Below are 25,902 nucleotides of genomic sequence, written 5' to 3' on the forward strand. Positions count from 1 at the left end.
TCACGTCAAGAAAAAACATTTGTTTCGAGTCTGTAATCTGTGGTACGATCAGTCAGCCATGTTTAGTGTTTGAAATGGTGGTGCCTCTATTTCTTTCGTGATAAAAATATTAAATTAGTGAAAGATTTTCGTTATTTTATTGTTAAACAAAGTGTTAGTGGGTTTTCAATGTTTTTTGTGAAAAGTGAGTGATAACCCGCCGTGACAATGAACTGGGGTGTTGAGCTTTGGGTAAGTCCGTCTACTACTGAATTAGCCAAGTTTTGGAATTCACAACATTTTTTCAACGGTCGCTGTTAATAAATTGTTAAAGTGATTAATATTAACTTGTATGAATATATATTTCCGTTTTTGTAATTAACTTAGTGATAAATAGAAAGTTGTTTAACTTTATATACTTCTTTACTTAGTAGGTAACTACGTATATTTAGAATAAGTACTTTCATAAACAGTAGAAGTGGTTATTTTCCAAATATTCGCTTATACAAAATATGTGCGCTAGAGCTCAAGCCCCAAAATAATATAAAACTCGCTTTATAAATTTAAAACTTCTAGGCTCAACCATAGTAAAATCGGCATTAATTCGTAACTACTTCAAGTTCTCAACCGACATAAAGTGAAAAGTTTACTTTGAATATTTAAATATTTAAATTGCTTGTGTATTTGAGACAGTAATATGTTAATTAATATTTTAACTATCTGAATATTAATAAAGAAGCATCATTTTTAGAATGTACTCTTATGACATAATTTACAGAAGTAATTTGTAAAGATATTTCACATTAAATTTAGAGAATATTATGTAAATCAGAATTTAAAAAATATATATCAATTATGTTTTCATTTTAAATCATAGGGTATATTTTTTAGAAATTAATTTAGATAGGCCTATATAATTAAAAAGTTTTTGTTTCAAACAAATATTTTGTCCTTTTATTATGTTATACATGATAAAGATTTTATTTTTACCATTCTATCGTATCTGAGTTGGTAAACATATTCAAAAGTTATTTATTGTATAAGTAGATAGGCAATAAATTATTTATATCATAAGGTATCCTTGCTATATGTGTTATAAAATGCTCATACTTATAGAGAGTTCAAAATGTTCTTTATTTGATTATGCTCATATAATTACTTCTGAATAGTTTTGTTACAGTATGTAATAAACTTTTAAACCTACATAGTATATAATTATATTGTTCAGCTGCTCGGCAAGGTTTCACCCGTATTAAATGTTACTGTTATGCCCCCGTGTCATTGGTCATTGTTTGGTATTATATATACTCAATAACCTTTCATGATTAACAGGTCATCTGAGGAAAATATAATTTTTCATCGGACAGATAAATCCTGAGATTACCACTTTTAAACAAAAAACCCAAATGTTTCAGCTTCATGTATTTCAGTATAGATATGTAACAATACTTTTATTTCCTTCACTGAGCAAGATGTATGTTATGGGACGTTAGTAATCAATTTCAATTCCATTCATAGAAGTATTTAGGTCTATCTTCATAACAATTAGAGCAACAGTTTCATTATTTATTGGTGAATGAAGACAATCGGTAGGTATATAAATATACATGATTATTTTAAATGTAGTCTGTCAATAATAAGTAGTAAAATATTTATTTAATGAATCAAAAAAATTAAAAATGATGTTTTGAGTTAAACTTTAATAATTAGACCCTGATTCTTTTGTGTGAGTTTTATGATTGTAGATTGTTGAAATTTTACCAAGTATTAATGACTTTCGAAACATATATATCATATTGTGTAAGCATTTTTCAGGCAAAATATTTATCAGACTAAGATTTTGGTAAATTATTCTGTACGTTTACTGCATAATTATCGTGACCTTACACAGTAATGATATAAAGCATGTAATAGCAATTGTGTGAAAATACAATAGATTAGAAAAAAATCTTTTGGGGATCGAAGGTATTATGTATATGTATTATATATTCTTGTAAACAATTAAGGTTTTCCAATAAATCTATTAGGCCAAATGCAAAATGTTATAAGACGTTAATAGCTTATTATCATTTTCGAGAATTAGCAAGCTGAAGTCATAGTCAATTATTTAATTGCCTCCGATTTTTTGTAGACGCCTTTTTTTTAAATTTACTAATTGACCTATAACAGTATTACAAGCATTCGTCCTTTCCTTCTACTTACGTTAACATGATTAGCTAATGGCGTATATCTCATAATACAGGTACAACATGACTATATAGCCTGTGTCTGTCTTGAAACATAAGCAATCTTTAAGGTGACAATTCTATGTTAATAGGATTAGATTTTTTCGTGAATCAGCAAAAAAAAAAAATACACAATTCTATATTACAAACGTAACATTCGTCGTTGATTAATTATATGCGGCGTAAAATCATTCTTTTTTACTAAGAATCAACCTACTTAAATATATTTGCGAAACATTTCTTAAAATAACAATAATGTCACTGGAATCCTCCCAATGTTTTTAGCGATGTTCGGACGCGTAAACACAGTGCTCTACTAATTTATCTCAAATTCTATATACATCGCTCCAATTAAAAACTCGACTTTTTGACTGTTTCAGGTCAACGCCCTATGTATGTAGTTGTTATGTTTATAAAACATTATAGAATAAGTAACGTTGCGTTCATACTGAAACTAGAGTGTGAATGGTCAGTTGGCAAGATGCAAGGCCGATTACTACGGCCAGTCCGCATTCCTCATTCTACTTACTTGTTGTGAAATGAGCCTATCTGTTACCTATATGCCGTTAGATATAAACAACCTATCATTAAATAGTATGAAATGTATTACGGTAAATGCATAAACTTTTATTTATTGCACGCACGAGCAGCTGTGCACTTGTAAAGATTGAGAGTACATTAGCGTAGATCGAAATAAAGCATGACGTAATCACGGTCAGTATAACCGGTATGAAAAATAACATCACGTAAAATGTGACATTTATTATTTATCATGTAACAATTAATTTTATTGCTCTGTTTGTTAGCTAACAATTAAATATTAAAAGCAGGTGTCACACAATTGAATTATCTTGGGCCGTCCGTGAACTAGTTCGCTTAGCGTTTTGTAACCGCGACCTGGAAACCCGCCATAGTTGGATAGGCACCGTGATCCATGATAATAACTATGAGACGCCAAACGTTTGTCTTAGTAAGTTTGTTTTCTTAGTTAGAACAGCTTAACACAAGGAAGTACAATACAATTTTTATAATTTCGAAGTAACAAAAACGTCTGATTAAGACATTTCGCATACACGGAGATTGGTTTAATGGCCTTTTTTAAATATCATAGCGAAACTCGATTGCGATTTATTCATTAGTTGCCTCGGCAATTGAATTATGTACAAATACCTTTAATTTTATTATTTCTAGCAGCTAGAGATGTTCAAATACCGTTATTCAGATAACTTTCCCGGTTTATGCTACGTCGATTTTATACTTATAACCGATGATTAAGCGAATCGTAAAAAATTAAGTGCTCAAATTGAATAGTACCAGTTTTTTGTATATATATATATATATATATTATATCTCCTATTGTTGAGATTGTATTAAAAAAGTGACAGTAGTATTTAAGACGCTACTAAATCATCACGCATTATTTCGTATGTAGTGGAAATAATTCATGAAAAAAGGTTCTTTATAGTTTAATGATACCTAGAACCTCACGCGTTTGGAACACCAGGGATCAAATACTTCAATACTATTCCATTTCATATGAATATTTATATACCACATGTGTGTACCCACGGCCTAAAGTCTTGCCTTAGGAATTTTATGCGAATAGAAAAAAATGTTCGATCCGCTATGGGTTCTTAGTAAGGCGATGATATCATTGCTAAAATAATATTTTCTGTCTTGTATCATAACATCTCATCAACGATTTAAGGAATGGTTATTATTTCTTACATAGCCAATGCTTGTGCGGTGGTGACCACTTACCATCAGGTGTCCCATTTGCTAGTCTGCCTGCTTATAACATTAAAAAAAGAAACTTTTTTCAAAGAATAATGTCATATCTATTTTATGAAATACGCAATAGTTTCCCCAACCGCAAGTGCTAGTATTGATGTCAGTTTGTTTTACGTATATATTGATATTCACCTATCCATTTCCATTTTCCGTCTACCGATATTTGTTAACAGTGGACGTTTATTCCTTGTAGTCAATAATGATAAATAATTCTCTGCAAAAATGGGAGTGTCTTAATGCTTTCACCTAATTAGGTTATATTCTCAGATTGTGTTACCTTAGGCTTGACCTTTGACCCGTAGCTACAAAACATTTTGATTGCTGCCCTACCTTTATTGTTTACTTGACAGTACTGTAACTTTATTTCAATTAAAATAACATTTAACCTTTTGTTATATACTCAAAATAACAGGTTTTTATATTTGAAATCGTGCCAGATTTATTACAAAAATATTTTCATATAAAATTTATACATATATGAACAGACACTTATTTCTTCCAGCTTAAGTATTCTTTCTTATAGCTTGGCATCCATCCAGCACGGGTTGCCATTATTTGCAATGCAGGCTTGCGCCTCATTTGGCGAACGGCAGCAGGTCCATTCGTGGACTTCAGCGCAAAACCGGTTTAACCAGAACACAGCGAGCCGTATAAAATAAAATGGCGTCGAATATTTAATTGTACATACAATATTAGACGCTTCAATCATAACTATAAGGTTGCAAATCATTATTCATATTTTATAACTTTAAGCGGTAATAAAGCGGTGTCTTGGGCTATTTTTGAGTATCCCTAAACGCTTGTTAAATGTAACTTTGCTTCGCGATCCGCCACCGTCCTACGCCATCCTACGCAGCGTACCAGGTTTTGTAAAATTCAATCTATACTTTAGTATAAACAGCAAAATCTACTATATTCTGTCATGCTTAACTGATTAGGTTACTCAATGAAACATGATATTGCGAGAGTAATCTAATTATGCTTATATGTAATCTTTTTAAATATTTAAATTATACGTACTACGTACACAATAGAGAATAAAATATTCTTATCCGTATTGTATTTATTTGAAACACTATTGCCTAAAACGTGTTTTTTTTTAAATATAGTACCTGTCAACGGTCGGCCACGGTCTTCCATATTAAGGCATGGTATACCTACTGCTAAATAGACCGGTTTATTTATCGCCTACACATCGCCTCGGTAAGTTAGTAAATCCTTACGATTTTGTGTTATTCAATTAAGGTTACGATGATACCAAATTAAATATGGGAATTTCTGCTAGTTTTTATTCAGTAACCTTTCATTACTCATTATTTCTATTAAAATAATACAAGCCTGTATAAAAAAAAGAACGAAACGTTGATAAACAGCATAACGATTCAAAATATTTTTTGTAAAATAAGACGAAGACTAAGTAATGTACGCTTTTATGAAAGCAATAAAAAAATGTGAAGTTCTGCGCTTGAAGAGAAAGTGTAACCAAATGTAACGAGCGTGTTTGATATGTCGAGACTGTTGAGCCATCTGTAGTCGCCATTCGCAAATGTCACTAAAGCTAGTCGACTTACATTGTTTATAGCATGAATAAATTATAAAAAAATATAATATTTGCTTATAATCGCCAAATGTTAAACTTTTAATAATGTAACTGGTGTACTCAAATATGAAAATTTAACAACGTTAAGGTGTTATGATTTCCGTTCTAGGAACAGTTGACTATATTAATATTCTATAACATTAATTTAATACATTTAATTGTATATAAAGCTTTGTTGATAATCCGTGAAAAATTGTAGGAGTTGAAAATTTGAACGCCTCGTTAAGGTTGAGGTAAGAAATAAAAAATATCAGATGTTTTAAAAAAGCTTTCAGGTGTATCGCAGGCAGCGTTGCATAAAAACTGAAAAGCGTATACTTAGTTTTTTTGTCGTCGACGGTACGTTTGGATGTTTCATATTTTGGGCATGTTTTCGGTCTGCATATTTTTGAAATGAAATGACAGCGAACTGGTAATAACATCGGCATAATAGCATCAAAATCAAGATCCAGTAATGTTAAAAATGCAATTAATTATTGAAAACGAATTATCTATTGATAACAGGAAAATTATTAATTTATATGTACATATTATGTATTTAATTGGATGTTATACCTACTTTTTTAAGTAAGCGTTAATAATTTATAAGTATAGGTAATTTGTGTAATTTGCACAGGTTGCTGATTTAAGATTACTTTCACGCTCAGCTTTAAAGAAATCTAAACGATAAGGTCAATGTCAGATAAAAAAAAAAAACAAAAAAAACATGAATATTTTATTCGTGATTTGTATTTCAAATTAGCGTTAACTAAAACTTTTTTATGTAAATAATATTGATTGTAGTTGAGAATTTGTTGTTTATTAAAACAATGTTTTGAATAATCTCTCGTAAACAGAACAATTATGGACGTTTATATCAGTTCAAAAAATTCTTACGGTACCGTTATTAAATCATTTCTTAGTGGTTCAAAACAGGAAGTCTTAAATGACATGTGAACCAACTAGATAGGTTAATCATATTTATCGGTCCACGTAGTTATATACCTGAGCTAATATTACAGTCTTGCAACTAGCATGTAACATTATCAAGTTACATACTTACTTCTCTATATAGAACATTATTTGTGGTAAAAGTATATTTTTTCCGACTATTTTTTTTTTTACAAAATGATATGTTCTCAAGTGTTTATTTATTTAAATATTAATTCGTGTTAAAACTTGTACCAAGTTGTTAGAAAATATCGTTTCATATTTTAATAAAAACCGTTCATTAAAAATGTCAATAATTATAATAATAATATTTGTAATAATTTCGAAGTCGGAATATTCCTGATTTTAAACAACGGACACACTCAATCTTCTGAAATCGGGTCAAGTATAAACAAACCCCAAATGTTTGAGAGGATATGTATCGTTAATATATTTTACGATCTCTTTGTAAATCTTTCGAACAACATCGATATGATGTTCGTTCGAATTCCGTTCGTGGTTGTAATTGTTCATCGGGATATGTTTTCCAAATGTTAAAATTAAATTTGGTTATTGATTCTGGTTTATGTTACTATTAATCTAAGTGTTTATGTGTATAGCGGCCGGGTTCCGTTTGGCACGTGTTGGCCGGCCCGAAGGCGGAAGCGAGTTTCGTTAGAAATTTTGTTCGTCAGATCGTCTGTTTACATACGTTAAAAGTAAGGCACGTTCAAGTTCGAGGTTATTCACATGCCAAGAAAGTCGACGACTTTTAAAATAGTTACTCATTATTTGTAAGTGATAAACTTTTATTATCTGTTTAATACATTAATGTTAAACGCATAATGTATTTAATAAAAAACGGCCTTAATGCTGAAATTATTTACCAGCTAAGGAAGTGCAGAGAGAACGTTTGTTGGTGTGCGAAAAACATTACACATTATATGGATGTTTTCAATATTATTAACAATTATTGTATTTATCCGATTATTCAATTAAGTGTAAACCCGTTTTAGCAACATTGAGTTAAATAAAACCGTATAAGTAAAGTTAAACAGGATAAGTCAATTATATAAATCTCATGAAAACAACGATTTTCCTCTACGAAATAAAAAACATATTTGTAAAAACTTCACGACGACGTCTAGACGAATATAGCATATTGGTGTCAAATAATGTTGTTAACATAATTTTCCACTTTATTCATAAACACTCGATGCATAAATTTAGTTTTTACTCGGAGCAATTGAACGTTCACTGCGGAATATTTGAGCTGAAATTGGGTTAATTTTTTTGCGAGTTTCAATGTCAATTTATTTTAAACGTCAATATATTTTTTGGAAACTTTATGTTTTTTTGAGTTTCCTTTTGAATGAGAAAATTCAACTGACATATCGTGTTGAACGCAGACATCGCGGTTGGTATGTTGTGCCAATGTTTGAGCTGATTTAACAGCGAAGGTCGTTTGCATATTTTCAATCAACATAGAATGTCGTTTCGATAGCGTACAAGTCGAGTTTCTACTATTATGTTCTCACATAATTGTTATAATTTAATAGAATTGATAAATGGAACTTGTTTGACATCATTACAAAATAATACTAAGAATTTATTAAAAAAACTGACTTAAACAAACGCTTTACAATTTTCACTTTACAAATATATCATGTCAGTTTTATTCTTTTGAACTTAGCTCATATGACTTTATACGGATGGCCGGACTGGATGTATGCTATATGTATGTTAGTATATAATTAATTTCAGTTTATCAATGTCTTATACGGAATATGTTTAACTCATTGTGATTTTGGTGTAATTATTCTATCGCGAAATATCGCGATAAAGACGCATTACACACAGTTTAAAGACTAGTATAAACCGTTTAGACCTTTCATGTAAGGATCGGTCGTGAGAATGTACGTTTCATTTTAGATAAGACACGAGCTTATAAGATAAGAAATTGAAGATAAATTTATCATGTTTACCTATCTATAGTTATCTGCATCGTTTTTTACTTATTTATTAACAAAACCTTATCTCACCTGATTTTAATCCGTTAAAACATTGGGCGAATGTCAATGACAAACGTAATTATCATTTTTTTAATAATAAATGTAAAAAAATAGTAAATTGGTAAAATGATTAGTTTTTTAAAGATAGAAATTAGCTAGTTAAAACCGCGTTAATGACGTATTGGTAATTATACTCTGAATTGTTAACTAAAATTGTTGTCTGTAAACCAATGTTGATGACTTCGAAAAGATTTTTCAGTGGAAACGCAACATAAAACTTTAATTATTAATTAATTAAAGTAAACTTTACTACCTTTGTTTAGTTACTTTACTTGAAGTAATAATTTCAACAGATTAACGTTCTGCAGGAATAATTTACTACTTAGTGCGATATCTTCAAACGAATTTAACCGTATGTAATGGCTGATGTCAAAATAGTCAGGTTTTCCGCGAGTCATCTTAGAATATTCCTTAACATCTCAAGGCCTTGGTAGTTAGAGATCGTTTTGACGGTTGATTACATTTGTATTCACACGAGCAAACGCTATAAAGATTGTTATCTAATTGCATTTTTTTTTCCAACGTTAATGTAAATTTTAAAACTTGAGTGTAACCGACACAAGCATAATCATATTCAGCATTAAAAAAAATTTAAAATTTGATTCCCCTTTTTTCTTAGCTGTACTTATTTGTATTATGGCTAAAAAACTAAGTTTATATTTATTTGGAATGTGGCTAGCATTTCAACGCGCAGATTTGTAGATAAGTCTACAAATGAATTAACAAACATTTTGATTTGATGTGTCAAAATATTAAAAAAGTGAGTATTACTTTTTTGAATATACAAGACTAGTTTGTTTATTTGAAAACGGGCCGTTTTTTTTAATTTTGTACTATTTAATTATTACAAATGCTGATTTTTTCTTCATATGGAATTTTCCGTCTATGTAATCACGGAGTTCATACCATTCTTTCTCTATATATATTTTCATGCATATACAAACTGTTACGAGGTTAGTGGCATTGGCTTTATTCGAGTGTTGAGCAGCGAAAGTGTCAGCGTGAGTTGCACGCTCGGACCGGACCTTTGGCAAGTGGGTGATGTGTCGCGCTTCACTCGCTATGTCTTCGCTGCTCGCCCGCTTTCGTTCCGTTTATTATAGTCATTTTTATGTGCTCACTTTGATATTAAGTGAGATTACCTATATATTCGACATGAATGGATAGCGACGAACTGTTCAATAATATTATCGCTAAAATTGCAATTCCTCAAACCTCCTCCTCAAAAAAATGAGAGGAGGCCTTAGCCCAGCTGTGAGTGTTTCTGTAATACTGCAAAAAAATTTGTATATAACGACATGTCAAGTTGTTTATTTTCGTTCATCTATCCACAGAAATTAAATGAAATTTAAGCAAGTCACAATTGCGTTTTCGTAAATGAATTACGCGATCTAACTATTGCAAATCAAATTAATAGGTGTATTTTTTCGCGCAGCTGTTTATCGGAATTACAAGTCAAGGCTTCGAGTGTGAAAGGAATTTGAAAAGGCTTCACTAACCTTTTGTCACCAACATATACATGTGTGCGTATCAACTTACGTGTGATTAAAAAATCCGAGCAATACTTTTTTACTTGAGTCGACTACATCCGCCATTTTCGGCACTTCATTCCCCCTCAAAATAAACGTGCAAATATAGAATGAGAAGTTTTCCCCTCATATAAGTTACTATTGAATGCGTCACCTGTTAACATTACAAGTGCATTCGCTTCGTTTTGTGATTCACAGCCGGGATGAATGGTTAGAGCGACGCTTGATGGAGCCACGTTACGTTGGAAGCTTGAATGGCTGAATACAGAGCAACTGCATCGTTGTTTCTAGATCACTTTACACAAATAATATATCGTTTATCGAGTATGTACTCAATAAAATTAATAAACTTAATTTCAGTGACGATAAAACGACTGGATCTAAATCCAATACCGCGGGTTAAAATCGAGTCAAGCACCTCGAGCTTTATCATGTCCTTAATCTATATATGTATAAGCGATCACTCATCACGAGATCTCTTGAACTATCCGCCCAATTGAGTTGAAATTTGTCACAATGGCACATTTTACAAATACTATTCAAAATACATTTTTATTCTTATCTTCGCACGGTTATGCGAAGCCGAGACGATGAGCTAGTTTGTATATAGAATTCATCTCGTCAGTGGCGGTTAGGAAAAATGACCTGAGAACACCTGCGTGGCTCGTATAAAATTCTTCCATATGTCAATCCACTAACTTTAAAATCGCAGCTTGGTGAAATAATCTCGAAATCTTTTTATAAGGAGAAAGCTTTTGCTCAGCTGTGGGACTTTAACCGAGTTGCTACTTACTTACTTTTAGCCGGTAAAATGAACTCATAATGCTTTGTAAGTATGTTTTCGTACTTCTATTAATAATGAAATTAGCATACATATTTGAACGTGAGACCATAACCTCATAACAATGTTCACACGTCATACCTTCCAGACGTTCATAGCGTCACGTATATATGATTGATTCGTGACTAAATTCGTGATTGAATCAAAATCTTCTCAATACGAAACATCGCTGGTCGAAGTAGTAAAAACCAATTGTAACTAATTTATTTATTATTTCTGTCTGTTACAGAGGGCTTTACAAACATTAATATTTATTTATTTGATTCGTTAAAACGATGTAAAGTACGTTTTAAAATATATATATACCTATAATTTTTATAGCTACAAATAAGAAAACGAAAAATAAACATCTTATGTTATGTTTTTTTTTTACAAATATGTCCTTTATTCACACATATTTTTTACATAAAGTGTTGTAATATACGTACTGTCACCCAAAATATCGTGTGAAAGTTTGATGTCACGCAGTGAATATATAAGTATTTTATTTAGTAGATATTATTGTATCAGTTCTTTTTGCAATGTTAATACAGTACAGTTTTTTTTTCGTCTGGTGAATAAGCCGAAACGATCTGTACAAAGTGCAAAATGCAACAGTTGATATTTCTTTTGAAACTTATTACAATCTCGTGCCATTGTTTTTGTCATCCGTTGTAGTTTTTTATTGTGAATTGATTGTAGCGGATAAAACTTACGGCTCCGTAAATAAATTCCGTCTTTTTTTTCAACGGATTTGTTTACTCTCGTATCTGTCGGTGGCTGGGAGTTTGGGAGCCGGTACGCATTTAGTTTCAGGTACCGATGGGTTAATGCACTCATGCTCATCAATTTCACTGGCCTCTCTTATGCCTTTTTTTTGTTGAATTCTAATTAAAATTAAACTTAAACGGACTCCGGTGAACGGTTACTCAGGGGTTTATAAATTTTAAGTACAACCCTTAATCGACGCTAATATATAAATATTTTGTTAATTTCCTTTTTAGATAATTGCAGTAACAGTAATTTTCCTCGCCTACTTCATTGGCGTGAAATTAGTATTGGATGTATTTTTAAAGTAGCTTATTCAAGTTTTTAATTTATTTAAAGCAATATTTAAGTAGAATTGATTCAGCGGCTCAAATGTGAAAGTGTAAACAGACAGAAAGAGTTACTTTCGCATTTATAATATATATTTTATACCTAATAGTTGAGAATGAACTAGCGTAGTCCATCAACAGCTCTTTGTTAAAGATTTGTAGATGTTATGAGCTTTTTATTGTCGATCGTTCTATTCTAAGGCGCCACTTGAAATACCGTACGATTTTGCCAGTTCAGTCATCATATTAGTAGCCGCTACAAACCGAAATAACAAAGTGGATTTTCAGCTTCAGTAACGCTGACGTCATGCGATTAATGACTACATTGTATATACTTGAATTATATACAACGAAGACAATAAATGCTATGAAGTTCTATTAGGTTGATCGTTTTGATAACATTGTCTTTATTTATTATAAATATATTTTCTGTGATTCTGACGAGGTAGCAGAATTATTATTTTACTGTGTGTCTGTGTAAATTAGTCAGGAAGTAACATTTGTATACCAGTTATTCTAACGCTATGCTGTAATATTTTGTATTGCTTTGTTCCGGTTTTAAGAGTAAGTAAGCCAGGGAAATTACATACAGACGAGGCGGGCATGATGTATTCGATTCCATGGTTGGTAAAGCATCGATAATGTTTGAATATATTTTGATTAGTTTGGCCTGTGAACACATATACCATATGCCTAGTAACCATTAGGAGTGAGTGTCCTGTCTATGAATAAAAAATATTATTTACTTAAAATATGCCGTACAAGTACATTTTTTATTGTGTAAACAACTTTTATTAAAGTTTAATATTAAGCTTAGTAATGTATGTACTAAGTGTTTGTGAAATATTTCCATTTATCAAAATTTTAAATCGGCATTCATTTCATATTTTTTTGTAATAAAAATGACGATTGAAATTTTAATCAAAGCAAAAAATCTCGTCTTATCATTCAATACAGTGTTACGTGTTTACATTTACACAACACGTCCATCGTTTAATGTTTGGAGGAATTTTTTAATAAGTGCCTTTCGAGTTGATTAATTACTTAGCCATCGTGTTGAAGTTATGGAATTCTATGTACACTATCGGCCCGTAGGCTGTGGTTTTGAGATCCCTGGTGTAATCATTATTACGAGAGACGCTTACACCTGCTGCGGTCGACCCCACTGACCGGTTCCACTACCGCTTCCACTCAACTGTGAAATTATGCACATCTGCTGCTCGCTCCCATTGTTCAAACATATTCCTTGATGGAACACTTCAAATGCATTACTCGTATTCCTTCTTTTTACCTTCCAATGAATTAAATACCAGTTCATAATTGGAATGTAAGAATTGAATTGCTCGTTCGAAATATGAATACCGAAAACTGACTTAATATGTCATGACTATCACTTAATATGTATACATTACAATATCGTAATTTAATCTGTTTAAAAAAATGTCAGTCATAATAAATAAAGCTACTTTAATAAATCAAAAATAATCGCTTAATACATCAGTATAGGAAATCCTAGTTTCCAATAGATCAATAAAATAATTGAGTGAAACAATCCTAAATACCTATATATATTGTGAAAACAAGCCCTAAAAACATTGTGTATTTTGTACATCGAAAATTAAACAACCAAATAAATATTTACAAGTTTTATTTGTATAGCAATAAATATGTTTTTAAGTAAAATAAACATTTATTTTTATATATTTATTAATCTTGTTCTTCGGACATGGAACACACTATTACATAATTGATACGACAATGAAGTGAAATTTAAATTTTAGTTTAAAAATTAATTAAAAGTGAACGAAGCAGTAAATTTGTATTATTTTGTATTTAATAATAATAAACATAAAGCATACAAACCGCCAATAAAGTAAAGAAAATTTTCATTCAACAGCAAAAATCGATAATCGATATTACATATGTCAGTTTGTGTCAATAATCGAATCGTTAATAATTAAAATGTTACATTGTCAAGCTTACTAGCACCATCTGTGAAAAATGTGAATAACCAAAGGACATACAAGGACACGTATAATTACATGATCGACGTGAATAGAGAGCAACGTTACACCTTGTAATATAACTTATATAGTTGTGAAAGTGGTACGCATAATCCCTAAAGAATGTTTCTGGATTTTTGCATTTCTCATCTGTTATAATAATTCTAAGACAGATGAAAACATACTTTACAGTACCAAAAAGGTCGTATCGCAGAAACATAGGTGACATTCGAATATGAATCACAACGGAAAAACCGATAAATAAGCGTTATTTTATAAAATAAATATCCATCGTTTTGTATTTAGATGAAACAGTACCAACATACAAAAAATTTATTTAGACTTGTCCGTATTTTTTAAGGCAATTAATTACCGTTGCATTGCAACGTAGTAGGAAACTCATGTTTAATCCGAAAACCGTATGACGCATTTGAGTGGAGGTCGTGGTTGATCGACCGAAGGGTAAATGTAGTCACACAGTTCACATTGAGAAGTATAGAACAGTAGCCTCTTGTAATCATACGGCGCCCGTCTGCCGCCTCGGCCAATGTTGCCAAATGTCCAAACCTATTTCTATACCTATAGATGATCATATAAAAAAAAACCAATTGTATTGTATTCATTATATCTAATTCAAGTATCAATAACAATATCTCCGTAACGTGTACGTGTACGACATAGTGAGCAAGTTATATTGCTATTACGTAGCAGCGCTAAATTGATCTCACCGAAAACAACATAAAAATATCACAATTGTGTAACTACGTATATAATTGTTAATTCTTATATGTCTTCCTAACTTTCGAATGATCGCTGTAACACGAATAATGACCAACGTCTATTCAAAACGTGTTGCCTTGAGATCGTGATTGAATTGTGATCGTGATACGTATTGCTACTGCATTACCAAGCAGGTACAATATTATAAACACTGTTTTGATGACAAACAAGTTTTGACGTCCTACTGTTTCATTTCGATTTCAGTTATAGTAACGAGTGCGCGTGAATACGATTTCGAATTAAAGGAATCATCTTTTCTCGGAAGATTCTAGAAAATAATTTAATGAAAATTGTAAATGAATGAATCGGTAGAACTAAATAACTAGATACTTGCAATGACTCACATTAACTAAGTAGGCAATTATGATGTGTTATTCTCGAAATCGTTGTATACGTTTACTTTCCAACGTCGCGCTTGCATTTTTCCACGAGAAAGCGGAAACGCGCGTGTCTCAACAATGGCTCGAGGCTCGCGCTGAGCCACATTCTATACTCCTATTGTATATTATTCTCGGAACAACCGATAAGTACCGTCGTATGGGGCAAACTACTGCAAATTCACATTTATTTCAACTTGCAGCGAACACTCGTCGTGCGGGTATAGCTTCATTTATTTGAATGTCAAGACTAGTCAATTTACTATCAAGTCACCTGTCCCCTTCGACTAACGTCTCTAGGGGAATATGGGGGCTACTAATCCAATCACGGATCCCTTTAGGAGTGCAATTTCTTTAAAAGAACAATATCTCTGTAACTGATGAAAGAAAAAGATAGCGAGAAACTAATTGGCATTGACTCATTCTATGGTCGTGCCGTATTTTGCATGTATTTAATATTTCTACTTTTGTTCAGCGTACAAATAGAATTGATGACAGGATACGAGCCCTTTGTAAACACAATGAGCAGTATAATGACAAAAAGTTTTTATATACACTATCCAGACTCGACACAATACGCCCGCGCCTTGCATTTCTTCCCACGTAATAGGTTCCCGGCATTAAAAGGGAGATTCGACGAGAATGGGTACCTGTTGTAATGAAGGAGCCGCTGTAAAGTGTGCAGTCATTTTTTAAACAAAACCCACCTCTGTTAACAAAGTTTCTATGGTTTTTAGATACTAGGTTATATTTATACACACATTAAATATGATTTTTTTTTACGTTTCGTGTAAACCCGTGCTTTAACTATAAATGTGGTGCAGCAATGAACATCTTAAAGTAATTCTAGGTCACACAGTACAGTTGTACGTTCGTTACAATTTCTCAGCGAGATTATGGCTGGGATACTTGGCAACATCTCGTTAGTGTAAGAGTTCTTTCCTGTGTAGCACTTGAGGGACGCGTAAGGAAAAATACAAATACATTTTTAATATTAACTAGCACTCGCCGCTAAAAAGTTTCTCGTATATGTTATATACAATGTCAGAATTTTCAATGATTTGGATTCCTTGTTTTAAATTGATAGTAGTTTCTATTGAAATGTTTTTTTTTATCGAACACAATATTGCTTTATGGGATACGAGAGGACTGAGAGCAATGCCTGGCAGAATCTCGTTAGCGAATTCCATCCGTTTTTGCCACTTACCAGACTCATACAGAGTTACTTTCACAAATTTTGCTATGTGTTAAATTAAAATATAAATAAGCAGCTACGTAACATGAGCGAGCACGTAGGAAACTGGAAAACGTTGTATGTAGTTTATATTTACGTAGTTTGATTCAATTGAGATAATTGTTCTTCTCTATGAGATATATTTTTTTTTGTATTCCATTCCCTACTCTCTGAAGACAATATAAATTTACGTTATTTTTTTAATAAAAAAATATCTGTTTAATGAATGTAAACAAAGTTAGGTTAGGTTAGTCAGGTGTTCATGTAGACTTCCAAAGGAAACATTCAATACAATAATTTAAAAGTGCGATTTTAATAAACAGGTTTAAAGCCAAACTACAGATAATAAAATGTCATTCAGTGATTTTTATTATTTTTAAGCTCGAAAAATTCCCTTGCTTGTACTTTCACTTTCGATTTCTTAACAACACATATTAACATTATTTGTTAAAATTATTTTTACAATCTTTCTCATACGGTCTTCATTTAAAATGAGCGAATAATTTCTAGCATTTATAAAAGAGCCGACGAGTTTCAGTGCTATCCACTTCTTACTACGGATTAGAATCTAGTTTCTGGACAAACATGTCTTCGGTTCAAGTACGTAGTTTGTCTTTGTAAATCAATCGATACCTTCTTATTCTATTACGCTACAGTTATTATTATGACCAATAAATGTTTTACAATTTCTTATTTAAATCAGGTAATGGTTAAAGCTCAGGTATATGATACGTACTATGGAGCGGGCAGTGCTTAGTATTCAGTTTAGGATGAAGGCAATCGCTAATGTACAATGTACACAATAACATTATGTACAGTTCGTAAACAATAGCTATTTTCGAACGTCATAAGTAAACAATAGACTCGGTTAAATGTAAATGCATATATTATTAGCAGTAGTAAATAAATAGCAATCTGTTACCGTTTGTTACAGTTTCCGAGTATTTTTTGGTAGTCACTGCAGCTTTTTGTAAGCATCTTAGTATTCTTATATCATTCCAAAAGGGTCATTAGAGCGACGGCGTTAATAGTCTAAAGACATTACATATACCGTGTTTTATCAAGGCACAGCTAAAGGTAGCCTCTAAGTTTTAATGAAATGTTTGAATAAAAATATTTATACTTAAAACGAGCACTTTCTAAACGACTTCAAAAAAGGAGGTTCTTAATTCGGTTGTATTTGTTTTTTTGTTCCTCAGAGAGCTATTATTTGTTTTATTTATTTAAACCGATTTGTAAATATTTTTGTGTTTGGAGTTCCATTGAAATTGATATTTCACCCTTAAGGGTGAAAAAATAAGATTTTTTTATGGGCTCGAATTATTTTTGTCGGTTTTGCTTTTTAAACAGATAACTCTTTAGTAAGTTTTTTTATCATTATTATTTTTTTTTATCGAAAAATATGCCTGTATTTTTTTTTTATTTAAGTTATAAACTTAGTGAGTAGCAAATGTATATTCTTAGAACATCATTTCTACTATCACAATATAACGTAAGGAACAATGCAATTGCATTGTAAAAGTGTACTTAGATATTATCAACTTCATCACGTTCAAGGATCATGAGCTCAGCTATGAGATGCTCAGCTCGTGTAAATATTTAGCCCCAGACTGCTCTTTCGACGAGCGTGAGTCACGAACTGTGACGTCACAGGGTGTCGGTTGTGAGGGTGAAATACACCCTAGCGTCCGTCGTGACTCAACCGACCACTCGTATAAACGAAACCGAGACATAATACGGATATTGGTTTTTCATTTGGTTATTGATAAAATATGGTTTCGACTGTTGGATCGATTTATTACACGCTACTAAGTAAGAAATTCCTTTTAGAAACACTTTCTTCTTTATCTGTTAGTGAAACGGATTACGTTCAACAGATTTATATTGTAGTATTATAAGACGCATATAATTATCATTTCGCATATAAATTATGAATGAGTTCAATACGTCTCTCTTCTTAGGGACTTATTATAAATAAGTAAAAGTATTGGAAAGCTGAGAAAGTGAGGTTACGATACGACTTTTAATGAGCAATAATGTATACAAGTCGCCGATATTACACATAGTAGCGGTCAACGTTGTCTAAACGAACGAATAATGAAAATGATTTAAGTTTTCTGTTATTTTTATTTTGAAAACAATATTTTGCATATCGCATGGGTTCGGGACATTAAAATTTTTTTACAGATAGTTGTGAAAGTCGCCTACAACGAGATCACCATACGAAAACTATGTCAGTGAGTCGTTACGCAATAATTGATTGATTGCTTGCACAATTTAATTAATACTTTAACTATTGACACATGAATTGCAAGCTTTTTCTGTCAGTGTTAGTGACTTTATCAATGAAATTGGAATTTTTATTAAGTGTTTCATAGCTGTCCACACTATACCGTGGGCGATTGTAGACATAATCGGGCGTCAGGACCGCGATAAGCATTACGCACTGTTATCATTCGTCCATTTATTTCTTTTATATAATTTGCATTAGCTGATACGTTTTTATTTTCAATTTCCTATATTTATTATTAGCTGTTAACAACCTCGTCGGTAGCTAGCTTATAGAGATGAGATAGATTATAGAGATGCAGAGAGGAGATCCCGAAATCGTTGCTATAACTCTCGAGTGTTGCCAATCAAAAATAATTAAATTATCTGTCAAGAAATTCGCAATGTTTATATAAGCTCCCAAGCCTCGGACTTTTGTGACCTTTATATCTTCTTTGAGAATGGCCGCCATGTCCGAAATAGCCAACAAGGCGAAATCACCATCATTTATTATAGATGAGCTTAAAAATGAGGGGTTAACCTTCAGTGTTGACCGTGGTCAACTTTAGTTTTCTGGACTGGACATCTAGATCCGAAATGAAATTAATGATTGACTTCATCTGTATAGCTCTTATGTAAAAAAAATCTTTATCTATTATTAATACATGAGTAATCGTTGATTTCATAATGGACTATTTACTTATTTGCCGTGATAAAAACATAAGAGCATTTATTTAACAAATAACGCTATACAATTGTTAGTCTACACTCTACGTGAAAAGCAATCATTTTGTAATCAATTTTGTACATTCATAAACATTGCAAACGATTAATAACTTATTGATAGAAGGGATCGTTATATTTTTCCACTCCATTGTTTTATGTAAGCAGAGAATATTTAAAATGTTATTGGTATCCGGACTCCATATACGAACAGCCATATATGTTCACATTCTCGTTAATATTATCTAGGACTCGGCATACACGGAATGTGGTACAACTGCATTACGGACAAAATGATTTTACCTATTACAAAATGCATTTATAAATATGCTATTCGATAAAATACACATTAAGTTAACTATTTCGGTGTTTCGGCTTTATTCAAGGTACCTCAGCTCATCACTCCGTTATTTTACCTCAAAACAACAATACTTTGTGTTAGCAATTGCAATTGTTTCGGTTTGAAGGGTGAACTACATAATATCTTATTTTCATGGTTGGCAGCGCATTCATGGCATATATTAAACCTGCTATTGTTTTCTTGTGCCAATAACTATGTATTGACCATTATATATAAAATTCAGTGGACTAAATACTCTGGTCAACGTGTTTCATACATACATATAAAAATATTGTTGGCCAGACAAACAAAGAAAAGTTTTTTTTAAACATGTAAATTTTTACGAACGAAATACAATACGTCTTTCGTCGATAAAAATATTTTAAAATAAATTCAGTGGTGCTTGTAAGGAATTTAACTCTCGACCTTCAAAAAAATCATACCTCCTCCAAACAAACGTTACTCCATTTTAAATAAGTCGTCAATAAGCGCTTAGATAACATGTTAGCTTACAATGGTTTTACCTAATGAGGTATTAAAAATAACACTTCATATTCATGCAGTAAGGTTCTTTAACCTTAAAACGGTACCACGCAAGAATGTTATAATTATATTTACTAGTAAAAGTGTAGCAATCTTTATTTACACTGGCTAACATCTGGTTTAGCAATTAAATTATGTCACCTGTTAGCATTTCGAAACGAATTATGTAAACTTAGTATGAATTTAACACCTCTCGATCGAGTCAAACATACATATAGGTACTTACTAATAAGTACTTATATATACCTACATATGTATGCGGGCCTGTAATATGTATATTAGTAACCAATAAACAGACTTATTTGAAACGTTAATTATATGACTTATCATAAGACTTTTCAATCTAAAACACATTCGTATCAAACTTAACAGATACTTTACTTTTAAACATAATTTTTTTAAAAACAAAGAAAACCAAGCCCTTATTAATGTGATAAAGCTGAGAAGTCTCTCAGTAGATAGAACACGTTGATTTACCGTAACTTATCGAGAAAACATCTTTCGTCGGATGAAAGTCTCATGTGTGGCATCAACTTCTACTTGGAGTAGTCGTGGGATAGGCTCTAACTCATCTCTTCAAGAGTGAAAGAGGCTCTAATTTGTATGGTGATTAAGCTACCATAAATGTCATGGTTGACGACGCATTTATACGGTTTAAGAAACGGTTAATATGTATTTTTTACAGTTCCAATGTTCATGACCTAAATTGATCGCTCCAGCACATAAACATTGAAAATAGTCGTTAATAAAATTAAATAAATATATAAATAAGAATTACGGTAATTACGTGAAAAAACAGAAAGACGTACGTAGAAAACTATCAAGATTACGAATTACGATCTTCCGTCAAAATGAACCGTATACAATTTGATCACGATTACTATTGTCTCGACTAAACTATCCTATCATTTGTTTGAACAGAACGATGGACCAGAACAATGTAAGATCAATACACTGTTATAACTACTATCGTAAATGTATTTTTTAATTTGCCTTTAAAGAATTACCATTTTAAACTAATGTTATGCATGTTACAAAAAAAATCTGCACACGTTTGTTCGAAGCGATTGTTTTCGATATATTTTTTACGAGTTCACCTTTAATCTCACGTTTTTATTATATGTAAGTAATTAAATTATGAATATTTAACATTTTATAATTAAAGTAGTTTTGCTTTTGTGTGATTTCGGTACTAGATAGTTAGTTAATATATTATTACGTAAAGTTATTGTTTGTCTTTTTTGATTCATCGACCATATTGTAATCTTATCACGAAGGACCACTTCATTGTAGTCTGATAAAGAAGGGATGAGTAATAAGCGCTAATTAGTTACGACCAGGGCGTTCCTCTGGCATGAGTCATAGTCGATCAAAACGATTGCCAGCGACCCTGTTCCGGTGTGACTTCGACGTCGACGTATTCAAGATGAAACGGAAGCAAAAATAATGTATGAACGCCGTGTGAAAGGTTACCGCAGTGTAAACAAAGGCGCCATTAATTCAGCGCACTTTTTTGTTTCATAATCAATAGGTTGTGTGAAGCGTTCACATACGCATTCGAATTCTTCTATGGGGCTGTTCAGAACAGCGGGGAAAATAGCCTCCTACTGTGACGGACGTGTCTAATACCGTTCTTGTTTAATGACTTAACAATTAGATTAAATGGGGAAAAACATGAACAGTACAGCCACGGTTATGACGAGCGAGACTCTGATTACATGTACATATATTGAAATAAGTAATCTAGTAGCAAGGCACGTATTTACAAAACTTTAAAGTAATGTGTTTAGTGATTGATTCCCATTTTAAGATTTAAATTGAATTATTTACTATTAATATTATTTAATTTTACTGGTGGTAGGGCTTTGTGCAAGCTCGTCTGGGTAGGTACCACCCACTCATCAGATATTCTACCGCAAAACAGCAATACTTGATATTGTTGTGTTCCGGTTTGAAGGGTGAGTGAGCCAGTGTAATTACAGGCACAAGGGACATAAAATCTTAGTTCCCAAGGTTGGTGGCGCATTGGATATGTAAGCGATGGTTGACATTTCTTACAATGCTAATGTCTAAGAGCGTTGGTGACCACTTACCATCAGGTGGCCCATATGCTCGTCCGCCTTCCTATTCTATAAAAAAAAAAAAAAAAATTGGCATTCAACTGAGACGCTAGATACCAATACCTAGATCGCAAGGTCACGATTTATAATCACTAAACAACATCAAACAACATCGCTACACTGATATTATCACCTGCGAACACAGGTTAAACAAAAAAGACTTAATACCGTGTATATCGGCACGTTCATTCAGAGAGAATAATTTTATTTTTAAAAACCATGACATTCTCAAATTATGTAGCTAGAGTCAATGTAAATGTTTGTTTTATTACAAATTTATAGATATATATGATTTGGCATAAAAAACATCTGTTTTCTATATATTGGCAAGTTTAATGCCAATCTTTATTTCGAAAGTGGAAATAATAATTAAACCGTCCGGTTGTTATTACCCGACGACACACACACACATATATTTAGATATTAATTACCATAATTCGTTTCAAACTTATGATGGTTGAAATTGGATTATTTTTTTAATCGCTGTAGGTATAAGTTATAGTATATATGTTAATTCTATTAAAGTAACAAACAAGTGCTTGGTTTTTTTTTTTTTTAAATGAGTAGAATCGTATTATTATGTGTTTGTGCAAGATATTGTCGCGTTTTTCCTTATAGTATACAAAATTAACCATAATAATAAATCAATACCGTCTGGTTTTTTATTTTTTCCTGACATGGCGTAGGCAAGTTACACCTTAATAGAAAGCAAGTTAGGTGGAAGTGGTAATCCATCAAGTTGATACTCAATATAATATTAATATTCTAGTATAATTAGCCAAGGTAACTGGTGGCATTACACATGTCGGTAACCGCTTTGGGTGTGCTCAGCATACTGATGATGGTTCGGACGTTCTGTGAGCGCATTCCAAAGGTAGCGCCGGACGCTTAAACATTTCGTACTCGACCTTAAAGTAATGCTAACTATTATTCAAGCTACTTTAGACTCTAGTGACACACGTTAAGGTCTAACTTCAATATAATCTACTAAGTTTTATTGTTTTTATTTATAAATATTTTGAAAGTAATTTTCCTTTTAATATCGTTATGATGCTTACAACGTCTATTAATTTTAAAATAAACCTCACTTAAAATTTTATTTTGTAATGTTGTAAACATGTTTCATATTGATAATAATATGTAATTATGATGGAGTTATATTGCTTAATGAATTTTAAATGGAAATCTTGTTACGTCTAGGCGTTCATAGCAGAGCAAATGACATGTTCAGCGTAATGAAGTCCCCGGCGGACGGTTGAGGGGAAGGCGGTAACTTAATGGCTCTAGGAATAGCTACTGCATTAATATTCAGCCAAGTTAATGCACTTTTAGTCATACAGAACTCTTTTAGCGTTTAAGCGTTGTGGAAAATGCATGCAGTTGTCACCAATCCAGTTCTCCCACGTCCAGTCGAGGCGCTCCCACAAAGTTGATATTGCCCTAACAGCGGGCCAACGAACTGAACAGCTTAATAACCCTATGACGAATATACCTTCCATTTTCTTTAATTTCGCATAATAGATTTACAATAAAAAGTATATTCAAATTTCGTTCGATAGTGAAATTTGTACTGGTACTGACCGGCCATGACCGCGAGCCTCACAAAAATAAGTAGAATACAATGAGAAACCTTTCAGTTTTTTATCGATTCGAGTTGATGATCCGTGCACGGTAACGTGTAATTATGACAAAGCGAGTCCTCATTAGGACGGGACTAAAAACAACGGTAAACGCGATGTAATTAAAACGAACTTGTCGTTAACCGGTATCTACGTTCAGAGGAAGAAAGTATCACGATTCGCAGACGCAAAGGATATTCATAACAATTGTAAGGATGAATGATTGCGAAATCTATTTCCTTGTAGAAGTCAGACGGTCACTCAGGCTTAATCAAAAACGACAATGCAATATATGCACGTCGTACAGTGAGTGCTCCGTAATAGAATGACAATACTCGGACGGATATTATTTGATGTCAACCATATTTTAGTATCGACTGTCGCAGCACGCAAAGCGTTGGTAATTGGAATATAGCACGCATTGTTCGTTTTAAATCCCTGTAGATCGATTGAAATGATGTTATGAAGTTACTATGATATTATATTTATTGAATACTTTGTTTCACCCGTGTTTTTTTATAAAAGATAAGTTGTGATGAATTATTATTTAATCCCAGTAGATCGAAAATAATTACCTTATAACTTAATTGTTTTAAAAAAATTACGTAATATTGGTTTTTATATATATAAACAAAAGTCTTATAAAGTAGCACTAGCACAGTCAAACGCGGATTTTAGAGGCAATAAAAATATACTTGTTCTTTTTCAGTGCGAAACTTAAGACTAACCTCTACTAAATTTTATCCCAAAAATGTATGTGATATATCATATTTATTTATACGAAATAAAAAATTGAAGGTTTGGAGTGTGCGGCGCGTCCGGGACCTATCAGCTTTAACGTTCAAATCATTCAGTTAGTCAGGACATCATTGCCTTTATATAATATAAAATGTATGCAAAATTTTATGATGATCGGTTAAGTAGTTGACGTGAATACGTGACCTTTCGTATTAATAATAATGTAATTAAAAGAAATTAGTTAGGATGATTTATTAGGTATTTAATTGTAATTTATTTTTATGACATTAGTCTTTTTTTTAAACTAAATTGCTAGTTATGCTAATTATAGTAATTAAATAATTTAGAACGGTAATATATAAATTAATATATACAGCAAATGAATTAATAACTCAATATATTTTCGGAGTAATATTTCATGCTCGCTTAAAGCGTCTTATTTCAGAAGAACTTATTCACTGATGTTCTGGTTTAACGAGATTATTTTAGGATTCACAATGAAGGGATAATGCACGACGGCAAAATTTCAACCATGATTCATGCGTATCGGATGTCGTGTATTTCTCATGTTAAAGTAAACATTTTATGTATATGATGTAAGTTTATATACATGGTATACTTAACGTATCTGAAATATTAATTGATTCAAAACTAGTAATGCATTCTAATATTTAATTTAATTATGCAAACCGTTAACGTTATTATAAACTTTGTACTATTTTCATTAAAAAAATATTTAAATTAACTGGAAAAATAAAATCTTACTATCGACATTAAATAGACTTTTGTCCAGCATTCGTATAGCATTCTGTTACTGTTTAAAAATGTTTTTATACTTTATAATTTTGATAGCATTCATATTTTATGCATATGCATTTTATTTTTAAACAATATTAAATTTATAGTTTAGAGTAATCGGATATGCCATCTCGTTAATCAAGATGAGATATCTTTGGCTAGCTAGGAAAAACGGAGGTGGACATTTAAGTGTCGTTGTCCTCGGCAAACCTCTAGCAGTTTCAAGGGCGGTGTCTTATTGATGTAGAAGTCGCGTGCGCAACTTTGCACGCTATCTCCGTACACCCGATTACCCATGAAGTATAACATGAACTCTGTAAAGGATATTACAGTTTAC

The 25,902-nt window shown here is 31.9% G+C and overlaps 1 protein-coding gene across 4 annotated transcripts in view; it reads left to right on the forward strand.

Moving 5' to 3' along the window:
- The first annotated feature begins 12 nt into the window (after positions 1–12).
- LOC126779487 (formin-binding protein 1-like) overlaps positions 13–25,902 on the forward strand; it is a 42,610-nt gene continuing 16,720 nt past the window's right edge. For 3 of the 4 annotated variants that reach the window (XM_050503516.1, XM_050503524.1, XM_050503535.1), the window contains exon 1: positions 31–231. In XM_050503516.1, coding sequence (XP_050359473.1) covers positions 208–231 — 24 coding nt within the window. In that variant the 5' untranslated portion in view covers positions 31–207. Of the gene's footprint in view, positions 232–25,902 lie in introns of all 4 variants that reach the window. The other variant, XM_050503508.1, reaches the window with a different exon arrangement.

This window comes from Nymphalis io, chromosome 2 (assembly GCF_905147045.1).
Source record: "Nymphalis io chromosome 2, ilAglIoxx1.1, whole genome shotgun sequence".
NCBI lineage: Eukaryota > Metazoa > Arthropoda > Insecta > Lepidoptera > Nymphalidae > Nymphalis > Nymphalis io.